Source organism: Ochotona curzoniae, unplaced genomic scaffold, assembly GCF_017591425.1.
Source record: "Ochotona curzoniae isolate NIBS_2020 unplaced genomic scaffold, NIBS_Ocur_1.0 scaffold_4763, whole genome shotgun sequence".
Classification (NCBI taxonomy): Eukaryota; Metazoa; Chordata; class Mammalia; order Lagomorpha; family Ochotonidae; genus Ochotona; species Ochotona curzoniae.
In genome coordinates this window covers 10,145,715-10,167,783 of record NW_024467123.1, presented here as the reverse complement: position 1 = coordinate 10,167,783, position 22,069 = coordinate 10,145,715, and the positions used below count along the sequence as shown (strand labels likewise).

At 45.9% G+C, this 22,069-nt stretch overlaps 1 protein-coding gene across 2 annotated transcripts in view; it reads left to right on the top strand.

The window, feature by feature from the left end:
• Positions 1–22,069, top strand: part of PCGF5 (polycomb group ring finger 5) — a 60,217-nt gene that overhangs the window by 5,461 nt on the left and 32,687 nt on the right. For both annotated transcript variants that reach the window (XM_040970483.1, XM_040970484.1), the window contains exons 2-4: positions 13,702–13,798; positions 20,493–20,548; positions 20,661–20,720. In XM_040970483.1, the coding sequence (XP_040826417.1) occupies positions 13,702–13,798; positions 20,493–20,548; positions 20,661–20,720 (213 nt within the window). The remainder of the gene's footprint in view (positions 1–13,701; positions 13,799–20,492; positions 20,549–20,660; positions 20,721–22,069) is intronic.

Here is a 22,069-nt window from a genome sequence, read left to right as displayed (position 1 = left end):
CCTGCAGCTGTAGAAGGAAGGGCCCAAAGGGTAGATGGAGTTTCTGATTGCGGCACCCAGATTTGTGGGGAAGGAGAGGCGAAGAAGAGAATGTGTGCCTCAGGTCTCCGTGGCTTCTAGAGAGAGGGTGCAGAAGATTGGGAGGCGTGAAGGCCACGGGGTCACAGCACTAACACACAAGCAGGCAACAGGCAGACACCTTCAAAGCAAGTTAAAATATTCAAACAAAAATGAGTTTTAGCTTTAAATGATCACAGACTCCTAGAAGAACTAAATCCACATTAACCATGATTGCTAATGCCTGTGAGATTGTTATAACCAGATAAACCTACTCGGTCACCCAGGCACTCACTGAGTTGTTTGAAGTAGTTAGTTGTCAGATACTTTGATAGCCACAGGGAGTAGATAAATTTGGAACATACCTTTCTCTATCAAGCATATGTCTCAGTAACCAAGAAAAATTTAACATGCATTTGGATGTATCTTTTTCATCCACTCTGAGACTTCAGCTATCCATGCTGGTGTCCTGCAAGTCTTTATTTCTAACTTTATTTCTAACTTCATTAGTCTTACTGAATGTCCACTTGGCTGTCCCGAGGTCAACTGGAAGTCAACCTATCTAGGAATGATGGACTGGGATGCCATCCCACCGTTGCCTAAGCTGGAAATGTGCTCCGTGCTTGATTCTCTTTAGCCTCACATAACTGGCAGAGTCCTCCACGTACCCCATGCCACTATGTGTGTGTCTCGCTCATCTGTCCCTTGAATGCCATCCCTGTTTGGACCTTGTTACTTTTCACCAGAGCCACCACAGAGCCTTCTTAACCTGTGTCCCAGAGGCAGTCATTGAAAACAGCTTACTGTCTTCCTCACTGTCACTTGCAGCCTGTCCCACAATGTCCTATGACCCTCAGGATGACTTCCGGCTGCTTAGCGGTGACTGGTGTCTCCTCACATACCCAGATGCTTGCTCTGCTTGGGGTGGACTGTTTTCCCAGATGTACAGTTACCAATGACCAGTCCTTGGGCTCTGGTAAGCAGGGTGGGGTTGGGGGCTCCCTAGTCAAAGCTTACATGACTGAAGGAAAAGGAAATTGATGATTTTATTGTGACTTGTCCCTTTTGAAGTTTCAAAGGGATGGGTATAACTTGGAGGGTGTGTTGGCAGTGTTGTTTTGGAATTATCGATCCAGCAAAACTGGCTTCCAGAATCTATAATTGGTGTCCTCAGGGTCCCAGCCAAGGAAGGGGGCTTGAGAGAGTGGGAAGGGAGAGTCTGTCTTTGGGACTAGAGTGTCAAGGTCCCAGATGGAAGGATGCAATCACTGTGTCTCAGACCAGCGTCCTAAGAAACTTTGTGAAGCTGGTTAGAGGGTACTTGCTGGTGGTTGTGTAGGTTGTTGACTTGAAATGAAAGACTTTTCACTTAAACTAAGGATAAAGGAGCTTTGTTCCAGCAGCGCAGAGGTGATGAATGTAGTGCATTGCTTCTTAACCCTTTTGTGGTCAGAAGCTTCTTTAAGAATCTGATGATTCTTTCCTTAGGGGGAAGTGCGTGCGTGCGTGCGTGTGTGTGTGTGTGTGTGTGTGTGTGTGTGTGTGTGTGTGTGTGGTGGGGTTGGCGGAGGTTGTATTTGAAATTCCATGGCTAGGAGAGGAGAATTTTCTTTCTTCTTGACGTAACTTGAGAACTTAAGGCAGAAGTACCTTATCTAAAAACCAGAAGAATTATTTGGAAGAATAATTATATAGGTTTTTCAGTGTATATACAACGAAGGGGTTAATTCATCATTAAAAATAGTAGTTGTGATGACTTGGAGGTTTGGTGACGTAAGGATGAAGGACTAACTTCATCACACAATGGCAGTGTTTATTACCAACACTTACTGATTTTGAACAAGCATCATAAACGCGAGTTCGTAATTAAGATTCAGGATAGTCAGCATTTAGATGTCTTACTCTACATGCACTTGCTACTCAGAGTATAGTCTCCAAGCCAACCAACAGTAACATTGCCAGCGAGCTTACTCAAAGAGCTCGTTTGTGGGTTTCCCCACAGACTGAATTAGAGGCATAGCAAGCCCTCCAGGTAATTCTGGCACACAGAAGTTGGAGAAGCACAGCTCCGAACCATGTCAGTACATCCTAGCATCTCTCTTTTTTTCTAAATAGATTTTTTTTCCCCCATTGGAAAGGCAGATTTACTTAGATAAGGAGAGACAGAGAAAGATCTTCCATCTGCTGGTTCTTTCCCCAAATAGCCACAATGACTGGAGCTGAGCTATCCAAAGCCAGGAGCCAGGAGCTTTCTCCAGGTCTGTTGTGTAGGTACCGGGTCCCAAGGCTTTGGGCCGTCCTCTGCTGCTTTGCAAGGGCACAAGCAGGGAGCTGGACGGGAAGTGGAGCAGCTGGGACATGAACTAGTACTGGCATTTATAGGGGAAGGATTAGCCAGTTGAGACATCCCCTCTAAATCCTAGCATCTCTTTTAAACTGGGAAGCTTATACTTTATTAATAAGGTAATTAATTGGAATGCCAATAAGAGATTAAATAAATATTTACTGAATGTCGTTAGAGGGTCTTGAGCTTTAAATTAATTGCTTTGCTTAATCTCACCAAGAACCTAGGAACTTTCCTGGGTGCCTCGCATCGTCACTCGGCACATCTGCCCAGCATTGTGCCAGGCGGCCCCCGCGAGCACACAGTAAGCCTCACAGGCCTGGTCTGTGCTCTCTAGACCGTGTCCCTTACTAGGAGAGACAAGCAGTAGGCAAGTACAGAAAATAGTTTTAGGCACTAAATATAACAAATAGTGGAAAAATAAAACAGGTCGTTCTTGGGAGTTGCTGTTTGAAAATGCAGACACCAAAATAGTGGGAAGGAGAAGGCATTGCCGGTTCCTGTGCAAGATACCGTCCCACCCTCCCCTTCACCACCCGGAAAAAGACTGCAAGGGGTGAAGTGACATGGCCGGGAACTGCTTGAACTTGGTTCTGGGCCTGTCCAACTCAGACACACCTAGACAGTAGGAATTTTCCCTAATCTTACTGTTTTCTTCTGCTTGTTTAGCTTCATTTTCCTTTTTATGTTCTTTTTATTTATTTTTAAAGATTTATTTTTATTGGAAAGTTAGATATACAGAGAGGAGGAGAGACAGTGAGAAAGATCATCTGTCCGACGATTCACTCCCCAAGTGAGCGCAACAGCCGATGCTATGCCGATCCGAAGCCAGGAGCCAGGAACTTCTTCCAGGTCTCCCGCACAGGTGCAGGGTCCCAAGGCTTTGGGCTGTCCTGGACTGCTTTCCCAGGCCACAAGCAGGGAGCTAAATGGGAAGTGGATCTATCGGGATTAGAACTGGTGTCCATATGGTATCCCGGTGCGTTCAAGGTGAGGACTTGAGCTGCTAGACCACGCTGCTGAACCCCTTATGTTCTTTTTAAAGATTTATTTTGCTTGAAGTCTTTCAGAGAGGGAGGGCCAGAGAGAGAGAGATCTTCCATCTGCTGGTTCACTCCTCAAACAGCCATAGCAGCTGAAACCAGGAACCAGAAGCTTCTTCCAGGTCTCCAGTACGTATAGGGAACCAAAACCTTGAGCCATCCTCTGCTGCTGCCCAGGCCGTTAGCACGGAGCTGGATTGGAAGAGGAGCAGGCGGAACTCATGCCAAGGCCCATATGGGGTGCCGGCAAAGCAGGCAGATCAACCTGATAGGCCACTGTGCCTGCCCGTCCTTTAAAAAATTTTAAATATTTATTTTCATTTTGTTTGGAAGGCAGAGAGAGAGAAAGGACTTGCTGTGCACTGATTCACTCCCCAAATGCATGCAACAGGCCAGGGCTAGGCCAGGCAAAGCTAGAAGGCCAGCACTTCATTCACTTCTCCTGCCTGGAGGCAGGGACCCAGCTCCCCAGGGCGTCATCTGCAGCCTCACAGGGTGTGGTTAGCAGGAAGCCAGACTGGAAGTGGAGTAAGCCAGGTGCCTGATAGGACATGTGGGTATCCCAAGGGGCAGTTCAGTTGCTGTGCCAAACATGTGCCCTGTTTAACTGTTTGCTGAAATCTCCTTATGTAAATCTCAGTGGGTTAAGCCACTGCCTGGGATGCCAGCATCCCAGTTGAATGCTAGTTAAGGCCCATCTGCTCTACTTCCAGTCTAGCCTGCGACTGCCCTGTCTGGGAGAGGAGCAGAAGCCACACACAGAGGAATCACAGATGGAGTTTTGGCTCCTGGATGTGGCAGCCGTTTGGGGCGTGATTCAGATAGAAAATTGCTGTCTCTGTCTCTCTCTGTCTTCCTCTGTCCCACTCTATGTCCCTCCATTCCTCCGTCCTGGCTCCTTCCCTTCAAATAAAATAAATTTCTCTATAGATAATGCATACATATGTGTGTATGGAAAAGCCTAGCTATACTTTCACGATTGTGTAACTGGTTTTATATCCAGAGTCAGTTTATTAATTCTTAATGAATGGCTGTTATAATAAAGAACAAAGGTATAAATTGAACTTTCTATAATGTGGTCAACATAAAATTTTACAGTATAAAATCTGTTTTTAGAATACAAATCACAGGCTTGATAAGAAGGTGTGCTTGCAGTCTCTGTAGGTGCCTGTGTAACACTCTGGTGGCCGTGGGAAGGAGGTCAGTGGTGTACTGAGCGGTATTTTGGCAGAAATTATTCATTCAAGAACGCCATCGTTCTGATGCTTCTTAAAAATTATCTGTACATTTTGATGATTTTCTTATTAAATAATTATAGGTTTTTAGTTAGTATCTTTTATTGTTAATAATGTAAACGGATAATTATATTAAATGCATGGCTTCCTAGCTTCTGAAATTGTTAGATGCTAAGAGATGCTGAAAATGTTGAGGAATGCATCATAGCAGATACCTCAGGTCAAAAAATAGTAAACAGAAAGTTCAAAATGGAATTATCTTCACCATTGACTTACAATAATGAACCGTAGCTAGGTCAGAGTAAGCTAGAACTGTTATCAATGATGGGTTAAGGAAAACATGTGACTGAAATCTATCCCTTTCCAGGGTTGAAAGCCATGACTGGATTACAGGAATCTCGCACAAAGATTGGGAATAAGCATTATGAACAAGTGTAATCTAACCTTGAAGAAGACTGAAAGAAAATCTTGTGTAGGTGCTTTGAAGAGTTTTCACAGACCAGTACTGTTTCTTACCAGGCTATTGTGTCAAAAGTTTTAACACCACTGAGCTAAGCTTTGCTTTTGTAAGAATACTACTCACTATCCATTACTCCATTAGTAGAAGTCTGTCAGTGTTAGTGTTAGATTCACCGACCACCACGGAAAGGATAACTCAGCCAAATATATGACAAGAATTTAGATGGCCTTTATTTCTGGGAACCACAGTCATGGCTTCCCTTCCCCGTGCAGCAGACAGACGTGAAGGAGTGGGCTGCAGAGGAAGAAGAGCGAGGAAGAGACAGGGAAGGGGCCCTTTTAAACTCTCCTTGACCCGGAAGCCAGAATGGGGGTCACCTCGGCCCTTATTGGTGGGGGGATATGGGTTTGTGCCCCTCATTGGTGCAATGGTGGTCTTACAACCTGGGGGTCCTGCCAGAATTCCACCATCCTTTCCAGGTTGGGTTGGAGGCAGTCTCCGCCCTCCTCCAGTTACCATGGTAACCATCAATTAGATTTCAGTTTATCTTGAGTTAAACTATTTTAATTGTCAAAATTATTCGTAAAATCAGACTCTCTTCTCTTGCTTTAGTTGAAAGCCTATCTTTCCGCCTTGCTATGGTAGTACATTGTGGTCCTTAGACTGCCCCCTTTAGGGGGTAACTTCCTAATTCTGTGTCCTCATTTATTCCAAAAATGTTTGCTGAGCACTTCCTCTTCCAGGTACTTTTCTAGCCTCTGGACACATCTGGCGGTGTACAGGCCATTAGTGAGCCATAGTGTATTTCAGAAGGTAATAAATGCTGTAAAGAAAGGAAAGGCCAAATTGGAGGAAGGGAATTGGGCAATGAGTGCTCAGGGTAGGCCTCCTGTAAGCAATGATATTTCCATGGAGACATCTTCATTTGGGTATCTCATAGCTTACATACAATTTCCACACATTAATCTTAGGACTTTCCACCCCCAGACTTCTCCTGTATCATTTGATGATGTCCTTCCCCTACTAGCCTCTTACACCAAGCATCTTACAGATATCCTAGTCTCCATCTTCTTTGTATGATTCATTAGCAAATATGAACCTATCTTCAAAATAGGACACTTTCTACCTCAACCCCCATCACAACAGGAAAGAGGTTAGATGGGGGGGCAATTTTGTTTTTTATTATTGGTTCATTTTGAAAGACAGAATGACAGAAACAGAAGGATGGCAATACAGAGAGCGGGTAAGAGAGCTGTTCCGTGCACTCCCTCCAATGCCTGCAGCGGGCCAGGCTTAAAGCCAGGAGCTCGGAACTCTGTTCAGTGTCCCAAATGGGTAACAGGCACCCAAGTACTTGAGCCATCGTCTGCTGCCTTCCAAGGCACGTTAGCAGCAAGCTAGATTGAAAGTGGAGCGGTGGGGACGAGTACTTGATAAGGGATGTTTATGTCACAAGTTTGTTCCGTAAGTTACTGTGACACAGCACTAACCCTTGGAGATGCGTTGATTTCCTGGTTTTGATCATCTCTGCTACCACTTCCCAGACAGTGTTGTTGATAAGATCCCCTGTGACCTGCATGCTGCGAAATGGAGCAACATACTCCCAGTCATGTCGTGTCCAACACATGACACAGGTGACCCCCTCCCCTTCCTCCACACCACAGTCCATTCCACCTCCCAGGACCCTGCTCCTTTCATTTCCCTCCCATCTCACTGACTGGTCCTCTTGTTACTGAATATGTCATTATTTTTCTAAGATTTTTTATTTGAAAAATGTTTAGAGAGAGAGGAAGATCTTCCATCTGCTGGTTCACTCCCCAAATGGCCGTCACGGCCGGAGCTGAGCCAATCAGGAGCCAGGATTCTCCCCTGGGACCCCACACACAGGTGCAGGGTCCCATGGCCTTGGGCTGTCCACTGTTGCTTTCACAGACCACAAGCAGGGAGCTGAATGGGAAGTGGGGCCACCAGGACACAAACTGGTGCCCAAATGGGATCCTGGTGCGTGCAAGGCAAGGACTGTAGCCGCTAGGCTACCGTGCCAGGCCTTGAATATTTAATTATGTCAATCAGTGGATTTTTCGAAGACCTCATAGTGCTTGGAGTGGCAAGATTGGAAGCGATTCATAACTGTTGAAATTATCAAAACCACTTGAGCAAGAACCTCAGAGCATGCCCTACATCCGGGGCCTGGGGAGGGTGGGAAATTGGGTGGGCTTTCTCCCTTAATACCCCCTTTAAACATGAAGGAAACAAAATGGAAATAATAATAGTCTTACCCACTTTCCTGTAGCCCTTGAACCTTTTTACCCCAATTAACAATGTAAAGATTGTCAAAGTAAAAAAAAAAAGTTTTTTTAATTTTTAAGAGGTCTAAAAAATAAACTTAATAAAAATAAATGATAAAAAAAATAGAGGATGATAGAGGAAGTAAATACAGGAAGCTCTTTTGAAGAGTTTAACTAAAAAGAGTGAAGAAATGCAGTGACAGCTGATAAGGGGAGTAGGGTCAGCATAAGTTTTTTTTTTTTTTTCCTTCAATTATTTTTATTGAAAAGGCAGATTTACAGAGTGAAGGAGAGACACAGAGAAAGATCTTCCATCCACTGGTTCACGCCTCAAGTAGCCACAATAGCCAGAGGTGAGCCAATGTGAAGCCAGGAACCAGGAGCTTCTTCCAGATCTCCCATGCATGCGGAGTCCCAAGGCTTTGGGCCGTCCTTGACTGCTTTCCTAGGACACAAGCAGGGAGCTGGATAGGAAGTGAGGCAGCCACGACATGAACTGGCACCCACATGGGAACCCAGTGTGTACAAAGCAAGGATTATTCACTGAGCTATTGTGTCTGGCCAGCAGAAGTGTTTTTTGTCACGGGCTTGGGCGTTGAGTGCAGCTGCCTGGCAGATCAGGAACCACTTGAGGTTCATGGTCATGACCAGTCAGCCTGGTTGTGTGTTTTCGCCCAGTGTTCAGCTATAACCGTGTAACCCAGAGAATGCAGAGTTGGATTTGGCTAGGTTAAGTATGAGCCGAGAAGAGAGGGGAACAGAGCTCTGAATGGTATGTGTGTAGAACGTAGTACTTTGATCATGAAATTTGTATTGATGAGGGCATGAGAGAATCACATCATTGATTTGTACCAACCCACTGCGGTGGTAACCGTGCTGCCTGCCTGGATGTTCAAGGCCTCCTGGCCTGTTCTCTGCAGTCTCCTAGATCAGGCCTGAATCTCAACTCCGTCTTGAACTGTTGACCGAGCCCTGTTCTGCTGCCTGTTCCTCTGCGCTAGCCAGTCGGGGAAGGTCACTGTCCCCTGGTATTCCCCATGTTGGCCTTTAAAGGAAAGGTGCCATGTACAACAAGACAAACGCAGTGTTCGTTCGTTGCACGTGTGAGGAAAGCGAGAGCATGGCATGTGGTGGAAGCACAGCACTGCTGTTTTGTGGGGGAAAAAAACTAAAAATGTGTGTTAGTTTCCTGCATAGGAATTTGTGTCAAAAAGAGAAACCTGTCTCCTTGCATATGACCAACAGCTTAGCAGAGAATGAGGTTTTTCGGTCCAGCAATGCATGTAAGATGATTGTTATCAAGAAGGGCACCTAAAGACAGTGAAGTGCTTAAGGCAGGGAGGAAAAAAACAGAGATGTGTCTGAATTGGCTCTTAAGACCAAGTAACTGGATGATTTTAACAAAGGAAGTCAGCCTTTAGTCCGTTTTGATAAGCAGAGAGAGTCTAATGAATGGCAGTGTCAAGGGCACAAGAAAAAGGACTGGCATTGTTTTATTATCAGAGGTGCCAGTGCCAGTACTCAAAATGAGAAATTTGTGTAGACATTTTGTGTTTTCAAAGCTGGGAAGTGTACTGTCTGTGAAAGTAAGAGATCCAATGACCTTGCGGTGTTGTGGACGTGCCTCCAAGACTTTGAAAATAAGGAAGCGAAATAACTCTGAGAGTTCAACTGTGAAATTAGCATAGAATAGTGCATCAGAGTGAGTGTATGCAAAGTTCTCTAGACCGGAGGGGGATGTGCTAGAATTGAATTAAATGGGGGCCCCCGCGCGGTGGCGCAAGTGGTTAAAGGTCCTCGTCTTGCACACCCGGGATCCCATATGGGCGCCGGTTCTAGTCCCGGCAGCCCTGCTTCCCTTCCAGCTCCCTGCCTGTGGCCTGGGAAAGCAGTCGAGGACGGCCCAAAGCTTTGGGAACCTGCACCCGCGTGGGAGACCTGGAAGAGGCTCCTGGCTTCGGATCGGCATAGTATCGGCCCGTTGCGCTCACTTGGGGAGTGAATCATCGGATGGAAGATCTTCCTCTCTGTCTCTCCTCTCTGTATATCCGCCTTTCCAATGAAAAAATAATAAAAATAAATCTTAAAAAAAAAAAAAAAGAATTAAATGGAAGGTGAAGGAAAGCATTCCGATGGGGAAGTGCAGGTCATCCCTCCCCGTGCTACCCTAGAAAAAGAAGTGTCCTGCACGTGCAGGTTCAGTTTCCCCTCAGGTGAAATGGCAAAACTATGCCCAGGATGGAAATGACCACAAGGACACTGTTCCCATCAGCAAGGCTGGCTGAGATAGGCGCGGCAGACTGCAAGGCTGCGATGCGTGTTCTCTGTTACAGGTCATGCAGTCGGTGAGGATAGATCAGTCACTGCATCAGTAAACGTCACGCACTTTGTTTCATTCAGTCCTTGTGAAGAATCCCATGTGATAAAAATACCTTCATTATCTCCTCTGTTACCTAGAGGCACAAAGTGAGCGGTTTGCCTAGTGGCCAAACTTGGGTTCAGATTATCTGGAACAACTATGCTATGCTAACCTCGCGTGGTTCTGCCTTTTAGGGAGAGAATCATTGTTCTTGGGTTCTTTTGACTGTATTTTGTTCTGTGAGGGCGATATTCTCTGGTGATAATGAAGTAGCTTTTGATTATGGTGTAAGAAAGACAAATCCTGGAATGGGGGCTACCTAATGGAGACTAGCTTATGTCTGGCTTCTCCTTGAGCAGGGTTTTGTTTGTTTGTTTCTTGGCTGCATCAGTAAGAGGTCTTTGTAGAATCACATCCTAGCATACCTTGCCCACAGAGTTTGACATGATTGGTCTGGGATGGAATTTGCAGATTGATTCTGTAGAAATCTCATTGGTGGGTCTGACACAGTGGCCTAGCAGCTAAAGTCCTCACCTTGAATGCACTCGGATCCCGTATGGGCACCGGTTCTAATCCTGGCAGCCCCACTTTCCATCCAACTCCCTACATGGGGCCTGGGAAAGCAGTAGAGGAGGCCCAAAGCCTTGGGACCCTGCACCTGTGTGGGAGATTAGGACGAAGCTCCTGGCTTCGGATTGGCTCAGCTCTGGTTGTTGCGACCACTTGGAAAGTGAAACAGTGGATGGAAGATCTTCCTCTCTCTCTCTGCTTCTCTCTGTATATCTGCCTTTCCAATACAAAATGAATAGATTTTTTAAGAAAAGGATGTTTTTTGAAATGTGCATGCCACTTATATAGACTTCAAATTATAAAAAATCAGGGTTACTCTGTGCCAGTAAGAAATGTAAACATGTCAGGAGAACTGAACCCTCATTTTGCTTTTTCAGTTTCACTCAATCTCTGGCCTGGATTTGCTCTGGTTCTAATTTGCATAAGGCTGTAGTTTATTTAATAACATTTAAAAGACATGTGGAAGATGTGTCTTGAGTCTTTTTTTAATGGCATATGTTAATTAAAAATTGTGCAAAATATACTGTTTAAAAGGATATCTGATTCTACAAATGGACGCATGTAAGGCCCCAGAGGTAAAGGGCGAGGCTTCTTCTTCCTGTGTGTTGTATGTAACTCTGTAGAAATGAAACTAGAAAACCATGTGCCACGTAGGGTGGCATTGGTTAAGAACATGGATTCTGCATTGAAATCCTGGCTTTCACCGCCTGTTAGTCCATGGTTTTAGGTGAGCTGCTTAATTTCTCTCTTTTTTTTTTCGTTTATCTGTGTAAGACCTAATAATCTACCTAATTAATTGGATTGTAGTGGCTGTTAAATTTACTAAATGGTGATGAAGTAAGTGAGTTGATTCAGCTGTACGTATCCAGGTTGGATATATGCACGTATTTGGAACATAAACTCCTTAAGTGTTGGTGGGGTGATAACCACTACTTCATCATCTCCGCAAAAAAGGAAGCTGGAAGAAAAGCATTATATTGTTCAATATTTCCTTCTTTTGAAATATTTAAGGAAAACTACTTATTGCTGGAAGAAAATTTTTTTGAATTCCTATCAGCAGCCCTCAGCTGGAGACCCCAGGCTGCCAACACGGAGGCAGGCAGGTGACATGGCCTGGCAGACCCTCCTCTTCCTCTGCCTAGGTGGAATCAAACATTGCAATGCAGAAGTTAGTGGGAAAAACAGCTTTACCTCTTGCTTGGGGATTCCTGTCTCCATTTGGAGTGGCACTTACGCAGAAATAATATGTGAGCCTTGTAAAGATTTTAGGATAATTCTAGTAGGGAGAAAAAAGTGAAATTAGTAACACACTGCACCCAGTGTGTGCGAAATGTCCTTTCAATATACGGTGTCAATTTCTGCCTTTTTTTTTTCCCCATGTAAGTCTTTGACATCCTGTGTGTGTTTTAGAATAATAGCAACATCTCAACTTGAGCTGGCCACATTTCAAGTGCTCAGTAGGCACAGGTAGCTGGGGGTGGCCATCCTGGCCTGTCCAGATCTAAGATACAGGTTAGTATTCCCGTCCTTGCTGCTGGTGCTGCTGGTGCTGCTGGACCCTACTGCTACTTTGACCACATGCCTGTTTCCTGCCAAGGGCGTTCTGATATTTCTAACATCATTTGCAAGCCATACAGAATTATCAACTGAAAAAAAAATTAGCTTGCTGTAGTTTTTTAGGATTTATTTATTTTTCTTGGAAAGATTTACGGAGAGGAGAGAGAGAAAAAAAAAAAAAAAGAAAAAGATCTTCCACCCACTGGTTCACTCTCCAAGTGATCTCAATGTCCGAAGCTGAGTTAATCCAAAACCAGGAGCCAGGAGCTTCTTTCAGGTTTCCCATGCAGATGCAGGTCCCAGGGCTTTGGGCTGTCCTCGGCTGCTTTCCCAGACCATGAGCTGGGAGCTGGATGGGAATCAGAGCAGCCGGGACACGGACCTGCACTCATATGGGACCCCAGTGCACACGAGGCAAGGAGTTTTTGAGTCCCATCTGCAGTTGCCTGGCAGGACCGGCCAGATGCTGGCCCATGCCTTTGAGGGCTGCTGGCCGGATGTCCTGCCTGCTGCAGATGAACACAGGGCGCTGTCCTTTAGAGGCCGGAACCTTTGCTCTCACCAGTAATCTAGATTAGGATCTCCACCCGCTGGAAGGCAAAGGTCCTCCCCCTTGCTTTTTTTTTTTTGTTGTTTTGTTTTTGTTTAAATTTTTATGTCAAAGTCAGATGTATAGAGACATGGAGGAAGATCTTCCGTCCTGTGATCCACTCCCCAAATGACCACAGTGGCTGGTGCTGCGCCAATCAGGAGCCAGGAGCCTCCTCCAGGTCTCCCACATGGGTGCAGGGTCCTAAGGCTTTGGGCTGTCCTGGACTGCTTTCCCAGGCCACAAGCAGGGAGCTGCTGGGATTAGAACCAGTGCCCATATGGGATCCCAGTGTGTTCAAGGAGAGGACTTTAGCCTCTAGGACACCGCGCTGGGGTCCGCCCTTGTTTCTGTGACTGAGCCTGGAGGAGCAATAAGGATCAGAGCTCCCAGTCAAACGCAGACTTTTTAAAACCCCTTCACTCTTGTTTCTTCCCTCCTTTCCTGCTTCTTTCCCAAATCTCAGAGATGTACCTGCTTTGCCGGGAGAAGAGCAGATGCCAGCGTCTCTGTCCTTCAGTTCCCCTGGCTGTAACAAAGCAGCCATTCCTCATGATTATTCTCACATTGCACAAGACATTTAGAGGCTGTTTCATGGCGCTGCAGCTTAAACTGCCACCTGCAATACCAGCATTCCATATGGGTGCTGGTTCAAATCTTTGCTGCTCCACTTCCTATCCAGCTTTCTGCTAAGGTGCCTGGGAAAGCAGGCTAGTGCTTGGGTACTCCTCAAAGACCAGCAGCTCCCCTGTAGCTCAGTGTGTCCCAGGAGCTTCCTGCCTGTAAGTGGCCAAATCTGTTGAACTCTCAAGTCTTACTACAGCTATTTTTGTTGCATTCAAGTGGGTTTTTAGCAAAAGAAGTAGTTGTGGGTGAACTGTTTTTAAACTTTATCCTGTTTAAATAAAAACCTTTCATGTGAACCTATTAACATTTTTAGAGTAATATGAGTAGAGTGTACTTGATTTGTGAGCATATTTGTGAAAAACTATGCACATTTAATACTGTCAGTAGTCTTATTATTCCAGTTGAATTTTATTACAGTGTTAACAGTTACAAGTTTTTGTAAAGTTCTGGTTAAATGAAAATATTCTACCTCTATTGCTAATTTTCGAGTACTGTTTCTAATTTAGTTTAATTTTAAATTTCAGTGATAGTTCAAATGATGCATTTTAACCTAAAATCTTCTTTCTTCTTAGTCTGTAAGACATGTATTGTCCAGCACTTTGAAGATAGCAATGACTGTCCAAGGTGTGGCAACCAAGTTCACGAGACAAATCCTTTAGAAATGTTGAGGTAAGAAATGTATTTTATAGTTCATTGCATTAGGAAAATTTATAAGCTGAACTGTTTTATATCATAATATTTCTTGGTGTCATCTCAGTTGTAGGGTCTTATAATAAGCTCTATGATTTCCATTTTGTTTGCCTATTTGAAAGGCAGAGTGACAGCAAGAGACCTTGCATCAGGCAGTTCACCTGCAGGACGGTCACAGCCATGGTTTGAATGCTGCTCTCCCAGGCATGTCAGTAGGAACCTGAATTGGAAGCCAAGTAGCTGGGACTCCAGTGAGCACAACTGGATGACAATTCCAGTGTTACATTTCCTGCACAGTGCTGGCCCCATTCTGTTTGAAAGCATTTTTAAGAAGAGTTTTAAAAACAAGAATATGTATCTTAAATATATTTAAAGACCTTTACAGTAAACATTATAACTTTTGGGATAGGCATTTGGCCCAAATGGTTAAAGATTCCCGTTAGGGTCCCTACGTCTCACATTGAACTACGGGGATTCCAGCTTTCTGTTGATCTAGACCCTCGAAGGCAGCTGGTGGCAGCCCAGGGAACCGAGTGCTTTCCACCCACCCAGAAACCTGGGTTGAGCTCTGGACGCCTGGGCCTGACTCTAGCGCTAGGGGGATCCGGGCAGTGAACTAGGGTACTGGGTGGGGGGTTGGGGGTGGGAGGAGGGTAGTCTGTTTCTCTTTTAGAAAGTGTTTGATTTAGAAATTGCAGTTTTCCCTCAGGCTCTAAAAATGACTGTAGCCATTATTTTCAGTATTTTAATTCTTTGCATTTTCTGAGTTATGTGATAATAGGAAGAGGGCAGAACCAATACTCATTTTATTAGTTTGTCATGTTCAGACAGTACGTAAGCATTTATGTAACGTTCAGAAAATTAGGAAATAGCACCACATGCGTGACGCTCAGCTTAAGCAGTGCGATGCTGTTGGGGTTGCTCCAGTCTGCAAGGTCGTAACCCAAGCTCCTGTATTCATGGTTAGGGAGTTTAGGTTGTGACATGACTTGCCTCAGGTCTTGCAGCATACCAGGCACTTTCCGGATGTCTTCATCACTGGAATTGTTTTCTGCTTAAAACTTACAGTTCTAACACATCAACTGTGCCATGTTAGGATGTTAACATATTTGAAAATGAACCTGGGTATTCTGTGAAACCTTTTATAACTCTTCCCTTTCTGTATGATATTGGCTGTCATTCTCCAGAGTCTGGATATGTAAGTTTTAGATTTTGGACTTTCGTTTCAGTTTTAAATTGAGTTGTGATGTTTATCTATAAGTAAATCTCCTGAGTTTTTTTTTTCCCCCCAAGAGTATGGTTCCCAGCCATTGGTACCTCATTAGAAATGGCTCTTGGACCCAACCTCAGAGCTGCAGAATCAGAAGCTCTAGGATGGGAGCCCCCTTCCTTCCTCAAGCCTTCCGGGTGAATTGGGATGTGCTAAGGTTTGGGGAAGTCCTGGGCTACTTTGATCTGTGGTCCTAAGCAAGGCTCCTGCTGGGTGGCTTTGTTCCTGGGATGCATCTACCAGTGTTTGGAGGGGAGCTGTCAGCTATAGAGTGGGTGCTGCTGGCATCCTAAACGCACAGCTCAGTCCCCTTCACAACAGAGTTCCCCAGCCCACAGTGCCAGCAGTGCCCACAGTGCCTGGGTGAGGAACCCAGAGAGCAAAGGCAAACAGTTCCCAGTGTTTTCAACGCCACATTGTAAGATAATGCATCCCAGACTTATGGGTTTGACGAGTAGATAACTTTATTTAATCAAATCTGAACGCTTAGCTGAAATATGATGTATTTTAGCAGTTCAAACTTTAAAAAGTCACAAAAATAGAAGTAATACAAGCAACACTTGCCCTCGGGTTAGCCTGTGGTTAACATCTATGTCAGGTCCTGTGAGAGCACGCGCCACATGCTGTGGTTGGTTTAATGGTGTAAAGGCCAGTCACCTGATCATGGCCATTGTTAAATGCTTCCACGGGTACGTCCTGTGAAAGAGAACATTGTCTTACGTTATCACCTTCTATATTCTTTTTTCTTAATGATTTCTTTTATGAAGAGCTTTAAAAAAAGTCCTGAATTTTTATTAAAGTTTACTGCAAAGGAATTTTTCTTAAAGACTTAAACTCACAGAGATAACAACAAGAACTTTGTGTCCTTGGCACCTGGGATAGTTCCGGGAACATTATAGATTGTCAATAAAGATTTGTTGAAAGGATAAGAAGAAATAGCAGAAGAGGTGTCAGTGCCAATGGAAAACACTGGGCTGGCCTCGGAGGCCTGCTGATACCAGGGGCCTGGGGTAGCAGGGAGGAGCTTTGCTGCCGTGGCCGTGTGACCATTTCTAGACAGAGGAATTGTGAAGACTTTGAGGTGTCTTGGTTATGAATTATCTCTGAGGCTGGACACACTGCTGTCAGAGCATAATCAGATTCTGTAGCCCAGAAACAAACAAACAAACAAACAAACAAACAACTAGTTCAGTAGGTGCCAGTGTTATTACACAGGTAGCAAAATCTTTACCTCTTACAGACCTTGTCCAGCAGTCTTCTAGATGTTTGAGGTCCATTAGCAGGCAAAACAGATAAAGGTCCTTGCCTTTATAAAGTCATAAGAGTGGTTTTTTCAGGGAAGAGACAGTAAAGTATGGCATAGTAATATGTGTGGCATATTTGAAAGGAGAGAATGCTGCGGGGAGGGGAGGGCCAGGCGCGGGACGGAGGGCCAGGCAGCATTCCTGAGAAGGTGAGGTCTGAGTGGACAAGGTGGGAACAGTGGAGTCGGTCTTGGACAAGGCTGAGGAAAGCACACCTCATCCAGACTGAGGACTCAGCCGCCGGGAAGGGACTGAGTCAGTTGTGCATCTGTGATTTTCAAGCCCAGCAGGGAGACCAGGGTGGCTTGGAAATGAAGGGAAGGAGACAGCAGCAGGTGCTGAGGTCAGAGAGGAGAGGTTGCGAAGGCCATGTGGCCGCTGTAGAAACGTTCCCTTCAGGCTGAGTGAACATGGCCAGGCTGCTGGACTTCGATTCGTGGATCGGCATGATCAGACCCGATCTTGAAAGGAGCATTGTGCTGACTGTTGAGATCACTCTTCACATGGGAGGAAAAGGACCACAGCAAGCGGAAGAGTTAGAAGGCAGTCATGGTGATCAGAGTGCGAGGCGGTCATGGGAGAGGGGGCAGGAAATGAATGTATTTGGAAGGGACCCAGCAAGATCTACCGATGGGTTGGATCTAAGGTTTCAGGTAAAGAATGGTGCATTGAATCTAAGATTCCTGACATGAGATAGGAAGAGAGGAAGAGCAGACATAGCGAGGCAGCATGGTTCAGGAGTTGCATTTTAGACATGCCTACCAGTCATTGTAGAAAAGAGAAGAAGTTGGCAAAGATGAGTCTGAGATGCAGAGGGAGAGGTCTGGACCAGCAGATAAATATTTGTCATTGTGCACATCAAGAAGGCACTTGAGTTGTGAGGCATGGTGTCATCACTTACAGCAGCACTGAGGGACATGAAGAGAAGAGCCAGGACTGAGATCTGGTGCTCTTGGGCGTCCTAAGGGCTCAGGCAGCCAGAAGATACACGGAGGCTACGATGTCCGCAGACCAGGTGAACTCGGTGTGTTGAGGACGGCAGAGTGGGTGGCTCCAGTACAGAGAAGACTGAGAACCGATGGTCAGCTTTGGCAGTGTGGAAGTCGTCCCCCCTGATAGGGCCACTTACCTTAAGGAAGGAAGCCAGAACTGAAGAGACCCCAAGCGCAGGCAGCGGGGATGGGCTTCTCTCAGGAGAAGCAGTCACGAAGGATCTGCTTTCCACTTCAGTGTGGAAGAAATCGCCGTCTAGTTAAAGGAAAGGGGAGGACAGAGAGCTACTCGGGCTGTGAGGGCAGCTGCATGCCGTCTGGGGCATGGACAGATGAGCTGTGGCGCCCCGAGGTGAGTGCGCCTCACTGGGTGCAGCTCTGTAGGTAGCCACGGTGGCTGGAGTTTGTGGATGCGTGCTTTTCTGGAAAAGAAAGTGTCTCTCAGCCAAGAGTTTGGCTGAAGACGTTTGAGAAGAGAAAGAGAGAGAGAGAGAGAATATACTATGTTCTCCAGGGGAATAGGAGAAGAAACGACCAAAGAGGCAGAGTTACATTAGAAGGCGTGTGTTGTTTTTCTTGCCAGCCACGGGTAACTAGAGTTGTGATGGTAACAAACAATTTTGAGCACATTGAGATTGGACGGGGGCGGGGGAGCCTGGCACAGTGAAGGAGTGATGTTGGTGGCCGATGTTGGTCACACTGCCCTGAACTGGACAGGAGAATGGAGAGAGCATCAGAATGAAGAGGAAATGTCAGGGAACAGAAGTGGAATTGGTTGGTTCCAAATCTGTACAACGAAAGGGCTTCTTTTTGAGAATTTGGGATTAGGTAACATAGGAAATGAAAAAGGAGCACTTCCTGACTCCAGGGCAAGAAAGAAAAAAGCTGAATGAAGAGACACTTTTATTCAGGGTATATTGTAGATGTTTATATAGTCTTAACCATATAAACCCTGATTATTAAACAGAAACATAAGTACATTGGGTAACTATAATGTAGTAAAACTATACTGAAAAGAGAATCAGGAAAAAGTGTTTATTGGGACGGAAAGAAGTGGTGGGATAGGAGAGAGCTAAACTTTTATCTTTTATAAATGGAAGTCAGAAAAATCTAGATAGAAGGAAAGGACAAATGACCAGGGGGAGGAGGCTGCCTGTGGGGTTGTAGGAATCAGGAACTGTGAGAATCAGGCATGAGAATACTGATTTAATTCAAGCTTGATAGGGAACTCTGACCTTGAAATTCAATACTCATATTCTAGGTTTTAAATCAAGAAGTAGTAGTATTACTGGTTTTTTTGTACTGCTAGGTAATGTAGCTTGAAAAACTTTGTAAGTTAGCATTGGAAATAAGTCTTCAAAATAAGGTGGTAAGCATGGTTGGGTAACACAAAGAAAATGTGGGGGTCAGAATGGAGAACACAGGGGAGAAGAGGCATCCCAGAGTGACTGATTGAGATGGGTAGGGAGAGGGGACGCAAGGAGCGTGTCTGCAGGATGTAGCCTGGGCTGCAGCATTAGAGGAGGTGAGGAAGGACATCCCTCTTCATCCAGTGAAGGTTGGGAAGAGTTGGGCAGGCGTAGACGCGAGAAGCTGTGAGCAGAGGCTGCGAGGAAGCTTGGTGTGGGGGTGTGTGTGTGTGACTCGGCAGACACAAGTCCATTCTTTCATTTTGAGCCTACTTGCAAGAGTCATGGTATTGCTTAGAGTTTTCATTCATAAAAAGGGAGACAGAGATGGTATTTCCTCGAAGGCTAGATGTGACCGCCGTGACAGAAGTGAACAGAGAGGGTGCCTGAACTGTGGAGCAGCTGCTGGGAATACGACGGCAGGCAGGTCTGAAGCCAGAGCAAGAGACGCCCCAGGAGGACAGCCTGCGGCGGAGGCCGGAGTGCAGAGGATGGCGCAATGGAGGATGCTCAGCTTCCGCAGGAGCTGCCCACAGGGAAACGCGCGGGAGCAGGGGCGGACAGGGCAGAGCGGGGGCGGCGGGCAACACCGAAGGACATTCTTCTGGGAGGTGGAACTAGGCATTACCGTCAAAATGCTGCAGACCAGTGTGGGAGAAAAATGCACTTGAAAAACATTTAAAATTTTAAGGATTTACTTGTGAAAACAATTAAGACTGTTCAGTATGAAAATTGAGTGATTTTGAGAGTTCAGCGAAAGGTAAACAGAGTATGTGACAGATCAGACTTTGAGATTTTTTTTTTTTCAGTTGGAAGAACAAGACCAGATTCTGCCCGAAAAGACAGTGAGCCTGGCAACAGTTTTGGGTGATGTCAGGTGCATGCTGGGTGTTAGAGCAGTGTGGGAAGGAGGTTGGGAGAGCAAGGGCATGGGAGCGAGCAGATGAAAGCCCTTCCCCCCCACCCCCTCAAAATAATTTGGATAGGAGGAAAAGAAAAGGAGAAAAAAGTACAGATGAATATTTGAAGGTTTCGCAAGTCCCGGGAAGGTGAGGCATTTCATTTTCAAAGGAGGGAGCCAGAGTTGTGAAGGTTTTGCAAGTGGAGGTTGGGCTTGGGCCGCACAGTTGTCCCTGCAAGTTCAGTGTGGCAACAGTCAACATCACTGAGTGCCCCCCGGAACCCGTGGTGGTCAGCAGGGTGGGTCTCCCGCTCTCACCTGTCCATGAATGGGAGGCTGGTCTCAAACGACCCCAGCAGGGCAGCATGGCTGCCGTCCCTGGGGCCTGTGTTCTCAGGAGGTGACAGTGAGCAGGTCCCGGGTGCCTCTGGAGGTCAGAGCAGACTCAGAACTCATCATCTTCACTGGACCCTACGCTGTTGGCGTGAGCAGGTGTCATGGCTCACCCACATCCCAGGGCGAGAAGACAGACTTCCCCGCTTACTCAGGGCAGGAGGCAGCAGGTGGGACACAGCTTTCAGAGTCATGGTCAAAGAGTGTACATGGAGTCAGAGCTGGAAACGAGCCAGGCTTGCAACCTGTGTGCCCCTAGGAAGGCCTGAGATAGGCATGCCTCGCGTGCGATGGGTGTCCCGCTCAGCACTTTGATACGTACAAGACAAGAGATCTCGCCTGTTGGATGTGGCAGTGTCATTGTTAACGTGTTCTTCGTCTCTCTCTCTCCCTGCCGGTCAAAGGTTGGATAATACATTAGAAGAAATTATATTTAAGCTGGTCCCTGGACTCCGAGAGCGTAAGTTACCCTTTGGATGTTATAGGCTTCGTGTTTTGTGAAATCAGCATTTTTGCTAAAGATTTCATGATTCTCCTGTGGTTTTCATACTCCTCTTTTTCTCTTAAATTAGAAGAACTTGAGCGGGAATCTGAATTCTGGAAGAAAAACAAGCCTCAAGAAAACGGACAAGGTGAGTTTTGTTTGTTGTGTATCTAATAGTGTCTCATGTTGGCCAGCTTTCTGTAGCTCTGGTGAGCTAACCTCTCCCAGCTGAAAGCTCCTGCACAAAATGCATGGGTCCCTTTAGTTACACCAGAAATTGTTGTCTTGGGGGACATTTTATATAAATATGTGTAAATCTAGAGTCCAGTTGAAGGTAACTGGAAAGAGAAAAAAAGGAGATAAGACAGAAAACTAAATTATTATAGCAATCATTTCTGGAACCCTAAAGAAACAGCCGCAACCGGCCACTGAGTTGGGGGGGTCCCTCTGCTGTTTATCCAGGTATGTTTCCAAAGCAGAGGGGACCACGCCAAGAGCCCAGGGAGATGGTGCTGTTCTGATTTGTCCCAACAGGAGCTCAGATGACATGCACATGTGTGTCCTGGGGTTTTTACAAAGTGGTTGAAGTGTGTAGGGGAGCTTTCCTATGCCCTCTGCCAGGTGTCCAGGGCTGGGTCCCCTGACACTCAGCAGGTGGTGATTTTCTTATATACCAATTTCTTCAGGGAGGAACATCCCTGAGCTTTTGGTGTGTGTATGAGCCACACACAATAGGATGTCTGAATTTATCAGGTAGCATCCTCCTTTACAAAAATGTATTTGAAAGGCAGATTTTACAGAAAGCAGAGGAGTTATGCATAGAAAGAAGGTCTTCTATCTGCTGGTTTGCTCCCCAAACAGCCGCAGTGTCCAGAGCTGAGCTGATCTGAAGTAGGGGAACCAGGAGTTTCTTCAGGGTCTCCCTCTTAGGTGCACGGGCCCCACGACTTGGGCCATCCTCCCCTGTGTTCCCAGGCCACGAGTAGGGAGCTGGATGGGAAGCGGGGCACTGAGACATGGATGCTAACGCCACAGGGCGGAGGATTAGCATGTGGTACCACTGCATTGTCCTCTTCCTCTGTTTTTCTGATACAAGGTTTTATTCAAGAGGCATTAAAAGACATTGACATCTTTGAAAAACATATATATGTCTTTGTAGGCTGGCTTATAGAAAAACCCAGGCCAGGCGCTCCGTTAGCACTGGAGGGAGCAGGAAGTGCTGTGTTCGGGTGGAAAGTGAGGACTATGGTTTTATTGGTTCAGCTGCATTCTGCAAAGCTGTTCTCCTGTGACAGGGGAGGTTTGAGAATGGGTTTTGGTGATGGGAATGAGGTGGCAAGGGGCTGCCATTTGTTCATGGCAGCCACCAAGGGTAAGAAGCTAAGCCTAACCAAACAAACAAGTTAACTGAAGACTCACTTTGCCCGTATGCGCTTTGCAATCAGACCCCCGTGCTGTCCTGTTAGCCTGGATGATCAGATGTTCCCGGTGTAGACT